Source organism: Phlebotomus papatasi, chromosome 3, assembly GCF_024763615.1.
Source record: "Phlebotomus papatasi isolate M1 chromosome 3, Ppap_2.1, whole genome shotgun sequence".
Lineage (NCBI taxonomy): Eukaryota > Metazoa > Arthropoda > Insecta > Diptera > Psychodidae > Phlebotomus > Phlebotomus papatasi.
Window position 1 is genome coordinate 79,928,875 of NC_077224.1, and position 13,835 is coordinate 79,942,709.

The 13,835-nt window shown below is 39.4% G+C and overlaps 7 protein-coding genes across 7 annotated transcripts; 5 read left to right on the forward strand and 2 right to left on the reverse strand.

Moving 5' to 3' along the window:
* The first annotated feature begins 163 nt into the window (after positions 1 to 163).
* Positions 164 to 717, forward strand: LOC129806005 (histone H2B). Its single transcript, XM_055854295.1, has one exon. The coding sequence runs from the start codon at positions 183 to 185 to the stop codon at positions 552 to 554; it is 372 nt and encodes a 123-aa protein (XP_055710270.1). The 5' UTR covers positions 164 to 182; the 3' UTR covers positions 555 to 717.
* A 1,580-nt stretch (positions 718 to 2,297) lies between these two features.
* Positions 2,298 to 2,623, forward strand: LOC129806011 (histone H4). Its single transcript, XM_055854302.1, has one exon. It carries the CDS (start codon positions 2,298 to 2,300, stop codon positions 2,607 to 2,609), a length of 312 nt encoding a protein of 103 aa, XP_055710277.1. The 3' UTR covers positions 2,610 to 2,623.
* A 1,212-nt stretch (positions 2,624 to 3,835) lies between these two features.
* LOC129806008 (histone H2B) lies at positions 3,836 to 4,546 on the reverse strand. The gene has a single exon (XM_055854299.1). The coding sequence runs from the start codon at positions 4,511 to 4,513 to the stop codon at positions 4,142 to 4,144; it is 372 nt and encodes a 123-aa protein (XP_055710274.1). The 5' UTR covers positions 4,514 to 4,546; the 3' UTR covers positions 3,836 to 4,141.
* Positions 4,547 to 4,739: 193 nt separating this feature from the next.
* On the forward strand, positions 4,740 to 5,423 carry LOC129805998 (histone H2A). The gene has a single exon (XM_055854289.1). It carries the CDS (start codon positions 4,826 to 4,828, stop codon positions 5,198 to 5,200), a length of 375 nt encoding a protein of 124 aa, XP_055710264.1. The 5' UTR covers positions 4,740 to 4,825; the 3' UTR covers positions 5,201 to 5,423.
* A 1,052-nt stretch (positions 5,424 to 6,475) lies between these two features.
* LOC129805984 (histone H1-II-like) lies at positions 6,476 to 7,217 on the forward strand. Its single transcript, XM_055854275.1, has one exon. It carries the CDS (start codon positions 6,493 to 6,495, stop codon positions 7,141 to 7,143), a length of 651 nt encoding a protein of 216 aa, XP_055710250.1. The 5' UTR covers positions 6,476 to 6,492; the 3' UTR covers positions 7,144 to 7,217.
* Positions 7,218 to 9,334: 2,117 nt separating this feature from the next.
* Positions 9,335 to 9,834, forward strand: LOC129805992 (histone H3). The gene has a single exon (XM_055854284.1). It carries the CDS (start codon positions 9,383 to 9,385, stop codon positions 9,791 to 9,793), a length of 411 nt encoding a protein of 136 aa, XP_055710259.1. The 5' UTR covers positions 9,335 to 9,382; the 3' UTR covers positions 9,794 to 9,834.
* A 742-nt stretch (positions 9,835 to 10,576) lies between these two features.
* On the reverse strand, positions 10,577 to 11,808 carry LOC129805979 (zinc finger protein 236-like). Its single transcript, XM_055854270.1, has one exon. The coding sequence runs from the start codon at positions 11,674 to 11,676 to the stop codon at positions 10,654 to 10,656; it is 1,023 nt and encodes a 340-aa protein (XP_055710245.1). The 5' UTR covers positions 11,677 to 11,808; the 3' UTR covers positions 10,577 to 10,653.
* Between the last annotated feature and the right edge of the window lie 2,027 nt (positions 11,809 to 13,835).

A 13,835-nucleotide genomic window follows, 5' to 3' on the forward strand; every position in this document is an offset into this window, starting at 1 on the left:
ACTATCGCACACTATCTCATTTCCCCCTCCATTCAAGGTCTTTCCTATAGGAATGAGCAGATGTTCAATTGTGTGAGTCAGAATGTGTGAATCGTTTCGGGCTACGAAGTCCATAAATACCGGGGTGACTCCCAGCGATTTTTAGTATCGAAAGTTACTTGACTGACGAAACTTTGCTGAAAATGGCTCCGAAAACTAGTGGAAAGGCTGCCAAGAAGGCTGGAAAGGCCCAGAAGAACATCTCGAAGACGGACAAGAAGAAGAAGCGCAAGCGTAAGGAGAGCTATGCCATCTACATCTACAAAGTGCTGAAGCAGGTCCATCCTGACACTGGCATCAGCAGCAAAGCCATGAGCATCATGAACAGCTTCGTGAATGACATCTTCGAGCGCATTGCTGCAGAGGCTTCTCGTCTGGCCCATTACAACAAGCGCTCCACCATCACGAGTCGCGAGATCCAAACTGCTGTGCGTCTCCTGCTGCCCGGAGAATTGGCCAAGCACGCCGTGAGTGAAGGCACCAAAGCCGTCACCAAGTACACCAGCTCCAAGTAAATCGACGCCTGTCCATGGATCATTCTCCAAAACCCACAAAATGGCCCTTTTGAGGGCCCACAAATGCATTTCATAGAGAGTTTTTGATCATTCTTCAATGACTGGAAAATAAAATGATCTCACTGCTTCCAAGGATCAAAGGAAGCAGCAGAACAAAATGGTCTTTCGGTTAAACATTCTTCTCAATTTAATCACAAAAAAAAAATAATGATTCACTTTTGCATAAATAAATTAAGATAAATTACAATGATACAATGTATCGTGAAAATCTAGACAAAATTCAATATATATAATATTTATATGAAAATTCTTTTTACATATTTTAAGGAAAATAATATACATAATATCAAAACAAACAAAGAATAAATAACATTGAAGGTTAAGTTTAAAAATTTAGAAACTAGTATTCCATAATTGTTTTTACAGAACCAAGGCAATGAATTAAAATATAAATATTTATAAAATTGTATTGATAATTTCATTCATGTAATGCCCAACGCACAATAGCTTTTGTTTAGTAAACATGTTTTTGACATTTCAATGAGAGTGAGTGAGATCTAGATCTAGTCATCTCGCTCTCTCTTATAGGAAATTTTGAAAACATGTTTACAAACAAAAGTTATCGTGCACTGGGCATAATAAAGATTTTATTACATTTGTTTATTGTTTTTTTTAAATATACTTTGTTTTGCAAAGCAAATAAAAAAAACAGAAATAAAAATGGTCTTTTTATTGCTTTTAAAATTGACCTAAGTCTGGGTTCGAAAGGGTTTCTTTCCTTGGACAAAAACAATAAAAGTTGTAACGATTTTTAAATACTTTGCACTGCAGCTTTCTCAACAAATTCTGTTGTGCATTGAGAATAAATATTTTAAGTTTTCGGAAGATTTAAGTTAAAAACTCTTTATAATATAGAATTGTGGCCCTGAAAAGGGCCGTTTTTTTGGGGGTAAAATAAATTGAAACCATTTAAGCACGTTCTCCACGAATACGACGAGCCAGCTGAATGTCCTTGGGCATGATTGTGACACGCTTGGCATGGATGGCGCACAGATTGGTGTCCTCAAACAAGCCCACGAGGTAAGCCTCACTGGCCTCCTGGAGAGCCATCACGGCGGAGCTCTGGAACCTCAGATCGGTCTTGAAATCCTGAGCGATCTCACGCACAAGACGCTGGAAGGGCAGCTTGCGGATGAGCAATTCTGTGCTCTTCTGGTAGCGACGGATCTCACGGAGAGCCACTGTTCCTGGGCGGTAGCGATGGGGCTTCTTGACTCCGCCAGTTGCTGGGGCACTCTTGCGAGCAGCCTTGGTGGCCAGCTGCTTGCGAGGAGCCTTTCCTCCGGTTGACTTACGAGCAGTCTGCTTCGTACGGGCCATTGCTGATTCTTCCTTCAAAATCTACTCACGATGTTTACGCTGTGAATAGTTGGGAAAAACTATGCGGTCGCTCATAGTTTCAGGCCTTTTATGCAATCGCCTTTAGCTGTGGAGGGGGAAAACTATTCATAAAATTATTATTTTCTATATATTTTTATTCGTTTTTTTAATTAACTTGGTTGTAGAGTTCTTCATGTATTGTTCTTAATTCTTGTGTCATAGAAATTATCAATAATTCCTTTAATATATGATAAGTTTTTTGAGAAGGGGCGTGGTTTAGTTAACAAAAATAGAGTCCTAAGCTGCAAATTTCAGTAGTTTGTTCTTGACTATCGTTCGGAAAACAAGCAACAGTAAGTGAAAATGTCTGGTCGTGGTAAGGGCGGCAAGGGTTTGGGTAAGGGGGGCGCCAAGCGCCACCGCAAGGTGTTGCGTGACAACATCCAGGGCATCACCAAGCCGGCCATCCGGCGTCTGGCTCGTCGTGGCGGCGTGAAGCGTATCTCTGGATTGATCTACGAGGAGACCCGTGGTGTCCTCAAAGTCTTCTTGGAGAACGTGATCCGTGACGCCGTGACTTACACTGAACACGCCAAGAGGAAGACAGTCACTGCCATGGACGTTGTCTACGCCCTCAAGCGCCAAGGTCGCACTTTGTACGGTTTTGGTGGTTAAGCTGGGTCCCTCAGATCATCCCAATCAACATAAAACGGCCCTTTTTAGGGCCACAATACAATATTTAAAGAGTTTATTTGGGGTCTTAACCCTCTCCCGGGATCTGGGAGCATCATAGTGACAAACTGGAGTAGCAAACCTACCTTTCCAATCACAGGTAAGTGCCAGGTGCGTAGCAGAACAATCACAATTGGATATAATTGGTATTTTGTCCACTAAGCAAAGAAATAGTGAAACTGTTGATCTTGAGGAAGTGTGGTAACTTCCCTTGTCCGGAGTGGCATCAGAATTGTCTGCACAGGCGGGTGTGGAGATACTTACGGCCTTATGGCTGTCAGATAGTTTGTGATGTCTGGACACACAGCGGGAGATTGATGGGTATTAAGATCAAGTTTGAGGGATCTTCCCTAGAGGTGTTGCAGATGTACACACCGAACGTACTGTCAGAGTATCCATCCTTCCTACATAAAGTGTAGGAAGTCCTGGATGAGGCAACTTCTGAAAGGATTCATTTGTGTTATTTAGAGATTTCAATGTCCATGTTGGTGTTGATTCTGTGACATGGAGGGGTGTGTTTGGGAGGAATCAAGTCTCTGAAGAGAATGAGAACGGCGAAATGTTGCTGAGCTTTTGTGGATTAAAAGGTTATTCAATCGTATATACCTTTTTCCAGCACAAGGACATTCGCAAATACACCTGGGAAAGCCCAAGACTAGAACGTAGGTCAGTAATGGACTTTGTTCTTGTTAACTGACCACTATCTGCTGTAATATTAGTTTTTAAGTTAAGCTAGCCTAACGATATTATACTAAGTAACTATCCAAATTATTAGACATTTTCCTGTGAAGATCATAAGCTAATGCAAAATGAGACCAGAGGACATGAGACTGTTAGAATAATAATTTTCTGTGAATGTTAAGAATTTCCACCTAATGTAACTAGTAATTATAGAAATACACATTTTGAATCAATAAACTTCTGTTTTTTTTAAATTGCTTTTGTCCAATAAAAGAAACCCTTTCGAGATCAAATAAAGGTCGATTTTAAAAGCAATAAAAATTACTGCCTTTGTTTCTATTTTTATTTGTATTGCAAAGCTAAGAAATTCAAAAGAAAAAGTAAATTAGCATAAATACAACAATATAAAATACTTATCTGAAAAATAGGCCTTAAGTCAAAAATTGCGAATTTATCAGACAAATAAGTTAAATTATCTTCAATTAAAATACAATATTAAAGCGATTTTATTCTCAATAGTTTGCATATGTAATTGAAAAGCAGTTACTTTATAAAAGGAATCATATAACTTTATAGTGATAAAATTGAAAATGGCACTAAAACCGTATCGCCATTTTGTTGTGCTGCATATTTCTGTCTTTAAAATGTATATTTCTAGAAAATGCCGAAGCAAGAGATCATTTTATTTTCCAGTCATTGAAGAATGATCAAAAACTCTTTATGAAATGCATTTGTGGGCCCTCAAAAGGGCCATTTTGTGGGTTTTGGAGAATGATCCATGGACAGGCGTCGATTTACTTGGAGCTGGTGTACTTGGTGACGGCTTTGGTGCCTTCACTCACGGCGTGCTTGGCCAATTCTCCGGGCAGCAGGAGACGCACAGCAGTTTGGATCTCGCGACTCGTGATGGTGGAGCGCTTATTGTAATGGGCCAGACGAGAAGCCTCTGCAGCAATGCGCTCGAAGATGTCATTCACGAAGCTGTTCATGATGCTCATGGCTTTGCTGCTGATGCCAGTGTCAGGATGGACCTGCTTCAGCACTTTGTAGATGTAGATGGCATAGCTCTCCTTACGCTTGCGCTTCTTCTTCTTGTCCGTCTTCGAGATGTTCTTCTGGGCCTTTCCAGCCTTCTTGGCAGCCTTTCCACTAGTCTTCGGAGCCATTTTCAGCAAAGTTTCGTCAGTCAAGTAACTTTCGATACTAAAAATCGCTGGGAGTCACCCCGGTATTTATGGACTTCGTAGCCCGAAACGATTCACACAATCTGACTCACACAATTGAACATCTGCTCATTCCTATAGGAAAGACCTTGAATGGAGGGGGAAATGAGATAGTGTGCGATAGTTGAGGCTTCACTATTTTCAGGCAACTAAACGCATAAATACTGGAAGTTAGTGGTGATTTTTTAATAGTCAGTCGACTGCTCTTGCTGAGTGTATTTCGTGTGGCTTCAATCTACAGAAAAATCATCTGAAATGTCTGGACGCGGAAAGGGAGGAAAAGTGAAGGGAAAGGCGAAGACTCGCTCCAATCGTGCTGGGCTCCAATTCCCCGTGGGACGTATCCATCGTCTCCTGCGCAAGGGAAATTACGCTGAGAGAGTCGGTGCTGGAGCTCCGGTTTACTTGGCTGCCGTCATGGAATATCTGGCTGCTGAAGTTCTTGAGTTGGCCGGCAATGCTGCCCGTGACAACAAGAAGACCAGGATCATTCCACGTCATCTTCAGTTGGCCATCCGCAATGACGAGGAATTGAACAAATTGCTGTCCGGAGTCACAATTGCCCAAGGCGGTGTTCTGCCCAACATCCAGGCAGTTCTCCTGCCCAAGAAGACCGAGAAGAAGACATAAATCCTGCATAAAGCTCATCAACAAATGCATCAACAAAAAACGCCCTTTTTAGGGCGACTAAATCCATTCATAAAGAGTTAATAAAAATCTTAAAATTGTATTAATTTATTAAAAGGAATTCTCTAAGAATTCGCAATTTAGGGATTAACGAATTTTAATTGCTTTATTGGCTTGCAATATTTTCTGTTAATCCTATGCCTTTGCGACCATTGAGGGTCGAAACCACTTAAAAATCAATTAACTTTGGGTTATGATTTCAAAAGAAATTGAATGTGGTCGACATATATTTTGCTACCCTAACAATACTACTCTATAGAATAGATAAGACTATTTCTTTTAAATGTTTATTTCAGCAATATATCTTGAAAAGTTAGAAATAATTAATAATTCTCATTTTTAAGCATTGTCCATGAATGAAGTATTCATATGAAAACTGGGAGGCAAAATGTTATCTAATTTTTTCTGCTCATGGCAAATCACTTTGAGATTTGTATTGAAAAATCTGTTCTTATTGACTAAGTTTTCATATTTGTTTTTAAAATTATTTTGAGACAATATTTATTTGAAAAGGAATATAATAAAATCATTCAAAATGTCTTCACAGCTAAAGGGTTTTGAAATTACGCATCAAGTTGCAACAGAAGAGATCGTTAGACATATAACACTAAATCTGTTTTAATTTTTCAGAAAATATATAACATTTTAATGAATTTTATATTTTGTTGAATTTAAGAAAATATAGCCATAAAAATAAAATGAATTTTCTAACAAAAAATGTTCGAAAATATTGTTCGAAAAAGGCCATCACTTTCAATTCATGACGAAGGTAAATTTTAACTTAAAAATACGACAAAATCGGTTTGTAAATCTATCTTTTGATATTGACACATTTTTAGAAATATATTTAATTATATTATAGAAAAAATATATCGCAAATTTGTGTATTAAATCATATAAAATAACCAAAATGTTCAAATGCTGTTACTTTTCGCTAATATTTATGAATGACTTTGTCGTTGCAATTTTGTGATTATTTTCGAAAATATAAGAAAAAGAGGAATGTATTTTTAAAATATGTTTAATAGATATTTGGTCTTTCGAATCCACTAGGCTGGAATGACTAAAATGATGAATTAATTAAGTTTTTTTGAAAGTCTTGCAAATCGACTGAAAAATTGAGTGCAGATCAAAGCAAAATTCCGGTTCCAATAAATGGGCTCCCTTTTCAAGTAAGGTAAAATGAGGTGTTTTCTGGTAATATTCTTGAGATATCTACCCAGAAATCGTAAAGAATGGCAGAAGAGACATCCGTGGAAGTAGCCCCAGCAGTCTCCCCATCCGGGAAGAAGGCTAAAGCCCCCAAAAGTGCCGCCGCCAAGAAGCCTCGAGTGAAGCCAACGCACCCAAAGACTTCTGAAATGGTCAACAAAGCCATTAAAGATCTGAAGGAGCGTGGTGGATCATCCCTGCAGGCCATCAAGAAGTTTGTGGCAGCCAATTACAAGGTTGATGCTGAGAAATTGGCCCCATTCATCAGACGCTACCTGAAATCCGCCGTGACAAGTGGAGCTCTGGTTCAGACGAAAGGAAAGGGAGCCTCTGGCTCATTCAAATTGCCTGGATCTGCAAAAGGCGAGAAGGCAGTGGCAAAGAAGCCCCGTGTAAAGAAAGCTTCTGGAGAGAAGAAAGTGAAGAAGGCTGCATCGCCCAAGAAGAAGGCATCTACTGCAGCCAAGAAGGCAGTCGCAGCGAAGAAGCCAAGTGGTGAGAAGAAGAAGGCAGCTGCACCAAAGAAAGCTGCAGTGAAGAAATCTGCTCCCAAGCAAAAGTCCACAAAGGCATCTTCAAAGTCGGCAGGAACAAAGCCAAAAGTCCCCAAGCCGAAGAAGACTGGATCACCGAAGAAAGCTGCACCAAAGAAGACAGCAGCCAAGAAGAAGTAACTTTCTTCAAATCTATTTTCGCATTTCTTCCCACATTGGGAAAAACCTCAGACAAACAGCCCTTTTTAGGGCTATCAAACATCTTTATAAAGAGTTAAACAAATCTTGAATATTTTTTAAAACAAAACAAATTAAAAAGAAACTGGAGAAGTTCATATGCTACGCGTTATGTTTACTGAATTGAAATTTTGTCTCTGGATTTGTGTCCAGTCATAAATCTTGTGTCAGAAACAAAGGCGTTCATTGTTTTTAAAATCGACCTAACTTTGGGTTCGAAAGGGTTTCTTTTATTGAACAAAAGCAATTAAAATGTGATTAAAATCACACCTAAAAAAAACAGAAGAATCCAATTTACTTGATCCGAAATGTGTATTTCTTTAACACTGGTAGTTACATTAGGTGAAATTTTTAACATTCGCCCAAAACTAAACAAAGTCTTATGTCCTCTGATCTGGGGTGGAATGATAACTTTTCCTCACCATCAAATCGATAGTTTCGATAAATCTATATCTGTTAGATTGATTAAGTGAATATCGACTTTTTACGCATTGTTGAGACATTCAGTGTAACATTCTTAAAAGAATGTGACTATTAATAAATATCTAAATTAATTACAGGAAGTTCTGCTATAGTTTAAAAATTTCAGAATCAACAGTCGATAGTATTATGTCACCCTTGATTTTGCATTAGTTTTTTTATGATCATCACAGGAAAATTTCTAGTATTTTAGATAATTACTCAGTATTATATTCTTAGATATACATATCTAGTTTAAGTAACTTAACCTAATATTACAGCAGATAGTGATCAGTTAACAGTTTTGCACTGGTAAAGACTGGAATGTCCTGGACAATACCTCCATCAACACTTGGAACAAGAACAAAGTCAATTATTGACCTACGTTCTAGTATTGGGCTTTCCCAGATGTATTTGCGAATGTCCTTGTGCTGGAAAAAGGCATACACGATTGAATAACCTTTTAATCCACAAAAGTTCAGCAACATTTCGCCGTTCTCGTTCTCTTCAGGGACTTGGTTCCTCCCAAACACACCCCTCCATGTCAAAGAAACAATGAGCATTGAAATCTCCAAATAACACAACTGAAACCCTTCAGAAGTTACCTCATCCAGGACCTCCTACACTTTATGTAGCAAGGATCGATACTCTGACTCTCATGCTTGATCTTAATACCCATCACCCTCCCGCTGTGTGTCCAGACATCAAAAACTATGTCTGACAGACATAAGGCCGTAAGTATCCCCACACCCTCCTGTGCAGACAATTCTGACGCCACTCCGGACAAGGGAAGTTACCACCCTTCCTCAAGATCAACAGTTTCACTATTTCTTTGCTTAGTGGACAAAATACCAATTATATCCAATTGTGATTGTTCTGTTACGCACCTGGCACTTAACTGTGAGTGAAAAGGTAGGTTTATAACTCCAGTGTCACTCTGATGCTCCTAGACCCCGGGATTAAGACCCCAAATAAACTCTTTAAATATTGTTTTGTGGCCCTAAAAAGGGCCGTTTTTGTTGATTGGGATGATCTGAGGGACTCAGCTTAACCACCAAAACCGTACAAAGTGCGACCTTGGCGCTTGAGGGCATAGACAACGTCCATGGCAGTAACTGTCTTCCTCTTGGCGTGTTCAGTGTAAGTCACGGCGTCACGGATCACGTTCTCCAAGAAGACCTTGAGGACACCACGGGTCTCCTCGTAGATCAATCCAGAGATACGCTTCACGCCGCCACGACGAGCCAGACGACGGATGGCTGGCTTCGTGATGCCCTGGATGTTGTCACGCAACACCTTCCTATGTCTCTTGGCGCCTCCTTTACCGAGTCCCTTGCCTCCTTTACCGCGACCAGTCATTTTCACTTACTGTTGCTTGTTTTCCGAACGATAGTCAAGAACAAACTACTGAAATTTGCAGCTTAGGACTCTATTTTTGTTAACTAAACCACGCCCCTTCTCAAAAAACTTATCAAATATTCAAGGATATATAGGTAATTTCTATGACACAAGAATTAAGAACAATACATGAAGAACTCTATAACCAAGTTAATTAAAAAAAGAATAGAAATATAAAGAAAATAATAATTTTATGAATAGTTTTCCCCCTCCACAGCCAAAGGCGATTGCATAAAAGGCCTGAAACTATGAGCGACCGCATAGTTTTTCCCAACTATTCACAGCGTAAACATCGTGAGTAGATTTTTTGAAGGAAGAAACAGCAATGGCCCGTACGAAGCAGACTGCCCGTAAGTCAACCGGAGGAAAGGCTCCTCGCAAGCAGCTGGCCACCAAGGCTGCTCGCAAGAGTGCCCCAGCAACTGGCGGAGTCAAGAAGCCCCATCGCTACCGCCCAGGAACAGTGGCTCTCCGTGAGATCCGTCGCTACCAGAAGAGCACAGAATTGCTCATCCGCAAGCTGCCCTTCCAGCGTCTTGTGCGTGAGATCGCTCAGGATTTCAAGACCGATCTGAGGTTCCAGAGCTCCGCCGTGATGGCTCTCCAGGAGGCCAGTGAGGCTTACCTCGTGGGCTTGTTTGAGGACACCAATCTGTGCGCCATCCATGCCAAGCGTGTCACAATCATGCCCAAGGACATTCAGCTGGCTCGTCGTATTCGTGGAGAACGTGCTTAAATGGCTTCAATTTCTTTTACCCCAAAAAACGGCCCTTTTCAGGGCCACAATTCAATATTTAAAGAGTTTACCCCAAAGTCTTTAAAAATCATTTCATTTTTTTTTGTTTCTTAATTGCTTTTGTTCAATAAAAGAAATCCTTTCGAACCCAAATTCAGGTCAAAGCTATAAAGAAGAATGCTTTTGTTTGTTTTACAAAACGAAAAGACAATATAAACGTGAATATAAAATATTGTTGAAAAACATGCATTTATTATGATTTTTTTCAATTCAGCATGTTTTTTAAGCCAAATGTTAGCTAATTTAAGTGATTTTCTTAATTCTTAGTTTCTAAGTTCTTACGGCGTTGTCACACTTTCACATTAAAATTTTAATGTAATTCACATTAATTGTCGCTTGTGAGCGTCCCAGTTATTTGTGGCTTTGAGTCACTTAATATTTGGAGTTTTTCTATTTATTGATAAAGTGGACTTGGCCTGCAAAAATAAGTTTAAATTTACCTAAAGCATAAATATTTTTCACATTAAAAAATTAAAGAGAAAATCGCATTAATTTTTCGCATTAATGCTATAAATCAATTTATATCAAATTTTGCGGGCCAAGTCTACCTTTTTATCAACAAATAGATCAAATTTTGAATATAAAATGATTCAAACACACAAATTACACATTTGGACTCTCACCAGCGACAATTAATGTGAATCATATTAAAATTTGAATGTGCAAGTGTGATTAACACAGTTAGACTCAAATTTGTCACTCAGGTATTAAAATAATTAAAAGTTTTTATTTGCTGTTCAACTTATTTTTTATTAAATTGGACAATATTTTGCAGATTTTTTTTTATTCAAGTTTTTCTATTAGTTTGATTCGATCCTAGGCCTGGTATACGGATGCGGGGGTAGTAGGTGCTTCTGTTTGGGATGTCTGAACTTGAAGTGATTCTGGAGGAGACTGAATGTGATGAGGCTTTTAGAACAAATTGGACAATTGTATTTGACAGGTTTGTTGTGCAGGGCTGTGTGGTTCTTCAGTGCCAGGAGAGTACTGCACGTCAATCCGCAAACCTTGCACTGCCCTCCATCCATGTGAGTCTTCATGTGGCACTTGAGATTGTACTTGATCTTGAAGGCTTTCCCACAGAGTTCGCATTGGAAGTTGAGTTTTGTCGAGTGCTTCTGCTGTATGTGGACATTCATCTGACCGGCAATATAGAATTCTCTGGGGCAGTGGGGACACTTGCAGACCTTCCGTTTGAGATGCTCCTTGTAGATGTGCGTCCTGCGTGCTGTCCACCAATAAAACTTCTCAGTGCAGTACTGGCAGCTGTACCTCTTGATGCCATTGTGGAAGTCCATATGAGATGTAAAGTGACTTGATTTGAGCATTTTGCCACAAATAGGGCACTCCTTGGTCACACTCTTTGGCTGAAAGGGCTTTATTTCGCGCTCCTTCTTGCATTTGTGCATCTTGAAATTTTCCAGGCCTTTAAAGACAATCTTACACCTCTTGCAGAGGATTTTCTTTTCCTTCTCCTCTTGCTGGTTGTCCTCATTATTTATATCTTCAAATGGATCTCTGTTGGACTTCTCTTCGGACATGGCGTCCATGTCTGGAGGAACTTCTTCATTGATCGAATTTAACTCCTTCAGTTTTTCCTCTGTCTCTAGGCACTGTTGCCTGAAGGAATAGGCACTGATCATATTTTCTTCGCAAATTCGGCAAATTTGTGTTGGGAATGACTTGTAATCCGTCAATGCAATTCCAGTTACAGTGAAGTAGATACTGCGGTACGGGAGGGTATTGTGCAGTGTTCCGGAGATGTATTTGAGGGGTTCATCTCGGGATTGGAGGCACAATCGACACACTGACCATTCCTCCATAGCTCTAAAATCTTTATGAAATTAACCGAAATCTCAAACGAAGATATTGCAACAGGAATTTTCACGTTGGTTAGCTTGGATGGGATTCCGGCTGTCAGGGCGCGTGCTGGCTTGCCAGTGAATCAAAGAAGGCGGGAAAAGTGTGCGTGTAGAAGCGATTCAAATCTACTTGTGTTGGATATGGTCAGGACTAGGAGAGTCAGGAAATCCGGTATTTTGCTTATCCGTAGTTTTCTATAAGTACTACCTAACTACATATTCATCCACGTTCTCTCTCTCTCGACGTCGAGCAGAGAGGTCGCCCAGGGGAGCGGGCTATGCTTCCCGGACAGACGAGCTGCCTTTTGTCTCCTCACCTCTCAATGCATTCAGTATTGAGTGGTTTAAAATCAAGTGCACAAATAATATCGTGAAAAAAGTGAGAAAAAACTCAAGTTATGCAAAATTTTACCGTCTTACCGGCAGTACGTGGCGTCTTGGATGAAGAAGTCTTCCTTGAAGTGATATCGGGAAACTATTTAAAAAATGCAAGGAGAGATAAACGGCAGCAGGACTCCAAAGGAGTGTGTGTTGCTGCCGCTGAGTAGCGTCAAGGAAGAAGAAAAAAGTGAAATAAATTCAAAAGAAAAAAAGAAAAGAACAATTCATATGAACCATTAAAAATGTGAAAAAAGAATTAATAGAAAAGGTAATGAAAATAGCCAGAAAAGATGAAACAAAAGAAAGGCCCGTGCAGGAGGAATAATTAAAAAAAAAGACTTGAGGAATCAGCACCAAGAGAGTGAAGTGCAAAACAGGAAGAGACACAGAGTCACCAGAGGACACAATCACCCAAGAAACACAAAAGAAGACAAATTTCCAAGCCGAACAGTCAACAACTTTTAAATGAAAAAAGCCCCACATGTGGAGGGGGGGGGGGCAAGAATATAGGATCCTCGAGAAAGATGACAAAGGAGAACCTACAAGGCTCTATCGTCCAAGGTTTTAAGGGCTCTCCATAATCGAAGCTCCTAAAGGTAGTAAGAGAAAAAAGAGGTATTTCGAATCACAAGGCGCCCCCCAAAGAATTCAATACCTCTAGAAGGGAGATCGGTGTTGTAGTTATTTAAAAGCATTCGTTCAAGATCGATTGCAAACCCCCTGGTGGTGAGAAAAAGAAATTCCAGCCACTGTCTACATCTAGTGGCAAGTTGGGAAAATATTTAGACATGGCGCGTCTTGCTTGCGGTAATTCATTTTTTTCTTTTTTGTTTTGCTTCAAAACAATTTTTTTAATAAATTGTTTTAACAATTAGAAAAAATGTTTCAATTTGCTGAAAGAGTTTCTGTAATAATTGACGGGGAAAAATCTTTTTTTATCGTTTAATTGAGAAAATTTTGAATAAATGGTGGACATTTCAATAAACTTCTGAAATATTGCTCAGAATGAGTTGGTCCAGTTGGCCCATTGTACTTTACAGAGAGTACTGTACTATATATTAAAAAATTGAGCTTTCGCTTGTGCGGTTATTCCAGTTGTTAGGCAGTAAGCAGCAGGGAACTTCCATTTAGTTTTTCCATTCTTGGTCTTTCGTTTAGTTTTACAGAGCTTTCGGATTCCATAATTCTCAAATTCCAGATATTGTTTTGTTTAACTCTTTCCGGATCATAACATATCCAGCGAATGAATTTCAGTAAAACTCACTTTATTGTAAGTCTTAGTGGTCAAATATGATAATTTTACAGAGAAATAATTTTCTCCGCCTCTGGGAAATTGGAAAACTCATGGGTACTCTCGTCCCCAAAAGAACGGAAAGGAGACAAACTTCAATTTTCCCAAAGCCAATATTATCGATTTTGTGAACTATTTGTGCGTGTCAAAGGACTCCTGTACGATAGTGATAACTAAAACAAGGTGAATTATTGCTCAGTATCTTGTGAGATGTCCAGGAAGTGCTAATAAAGACACCCAGCTCCTGCTTGCCAACAGATTCCTCATAATATTTCACACAATAACACTTTAAAACACATTTCTCTCAACAAGATGTTATTGTAGACACATTAAGCTTTCTCAAAAGCATAAAAGACACTTCCTGGACAATCAGAATTCACCAAAATAAGGAAGAATAGGAAAAACTTCCCTGAAAGCAATCTCCCGCGCTGCCAAATGTCTAAATTAT

Excerpts from the sequence above, each read along its gene's own strand:
- LOC129805992 (XM_055854284.1), top strand. The coding sequence starts at position 9,383 with ATGGCCCGTACGAAGCAGACTGCCCGTAAGTCAACCGGAGGAAAGGCT.
- LOC129806008 (XM_055854299.1), bottom strand. The coding sequence starts at position 4,513 with ATGGCTCCGAAGACTAGTGGAAAGGCTGCCAAGAAGGCTGGAAAGGCC.
- LOC129805979 (XM_055854270.1), bottom strand. The coding sequence starts at position 11,676 with ATGGAGGAATGGTCAGTGTGTCGATTGTGCCTCCAATCCCGAGATGAA.
- LOC129806005 (XM_055854295.1), top strand. The coding sequence starts at position 183 with ATGGCTCCGAAAACTAGTGGAAAGGCTGCCAAGAAGGCTGGAAAGGCC.
- LOC129806011 (XM_055854302.1), top strand. The coding sequence starts at position 2,298 with ATGTCTGGTCGTGGTAAGGGCGGCAAGGGTTTGGGTAAGGGGGGCGCC.
- LOC129805984 (XM_055854275.1), top strand. The coding sequence starts at position 6,493 with ATGGCAGAAGAGACATCCGTGGAAGTAGCCCCAGCAGTCTCCCCATCC.
- LOC129805998 (XM_055854289.1), top strand. The coding sequence starts at position 4,826 with ATGTCTGGACGCGGAAAGGGAGGAAAAGTGAAGGGAAAGGCGAAGACT.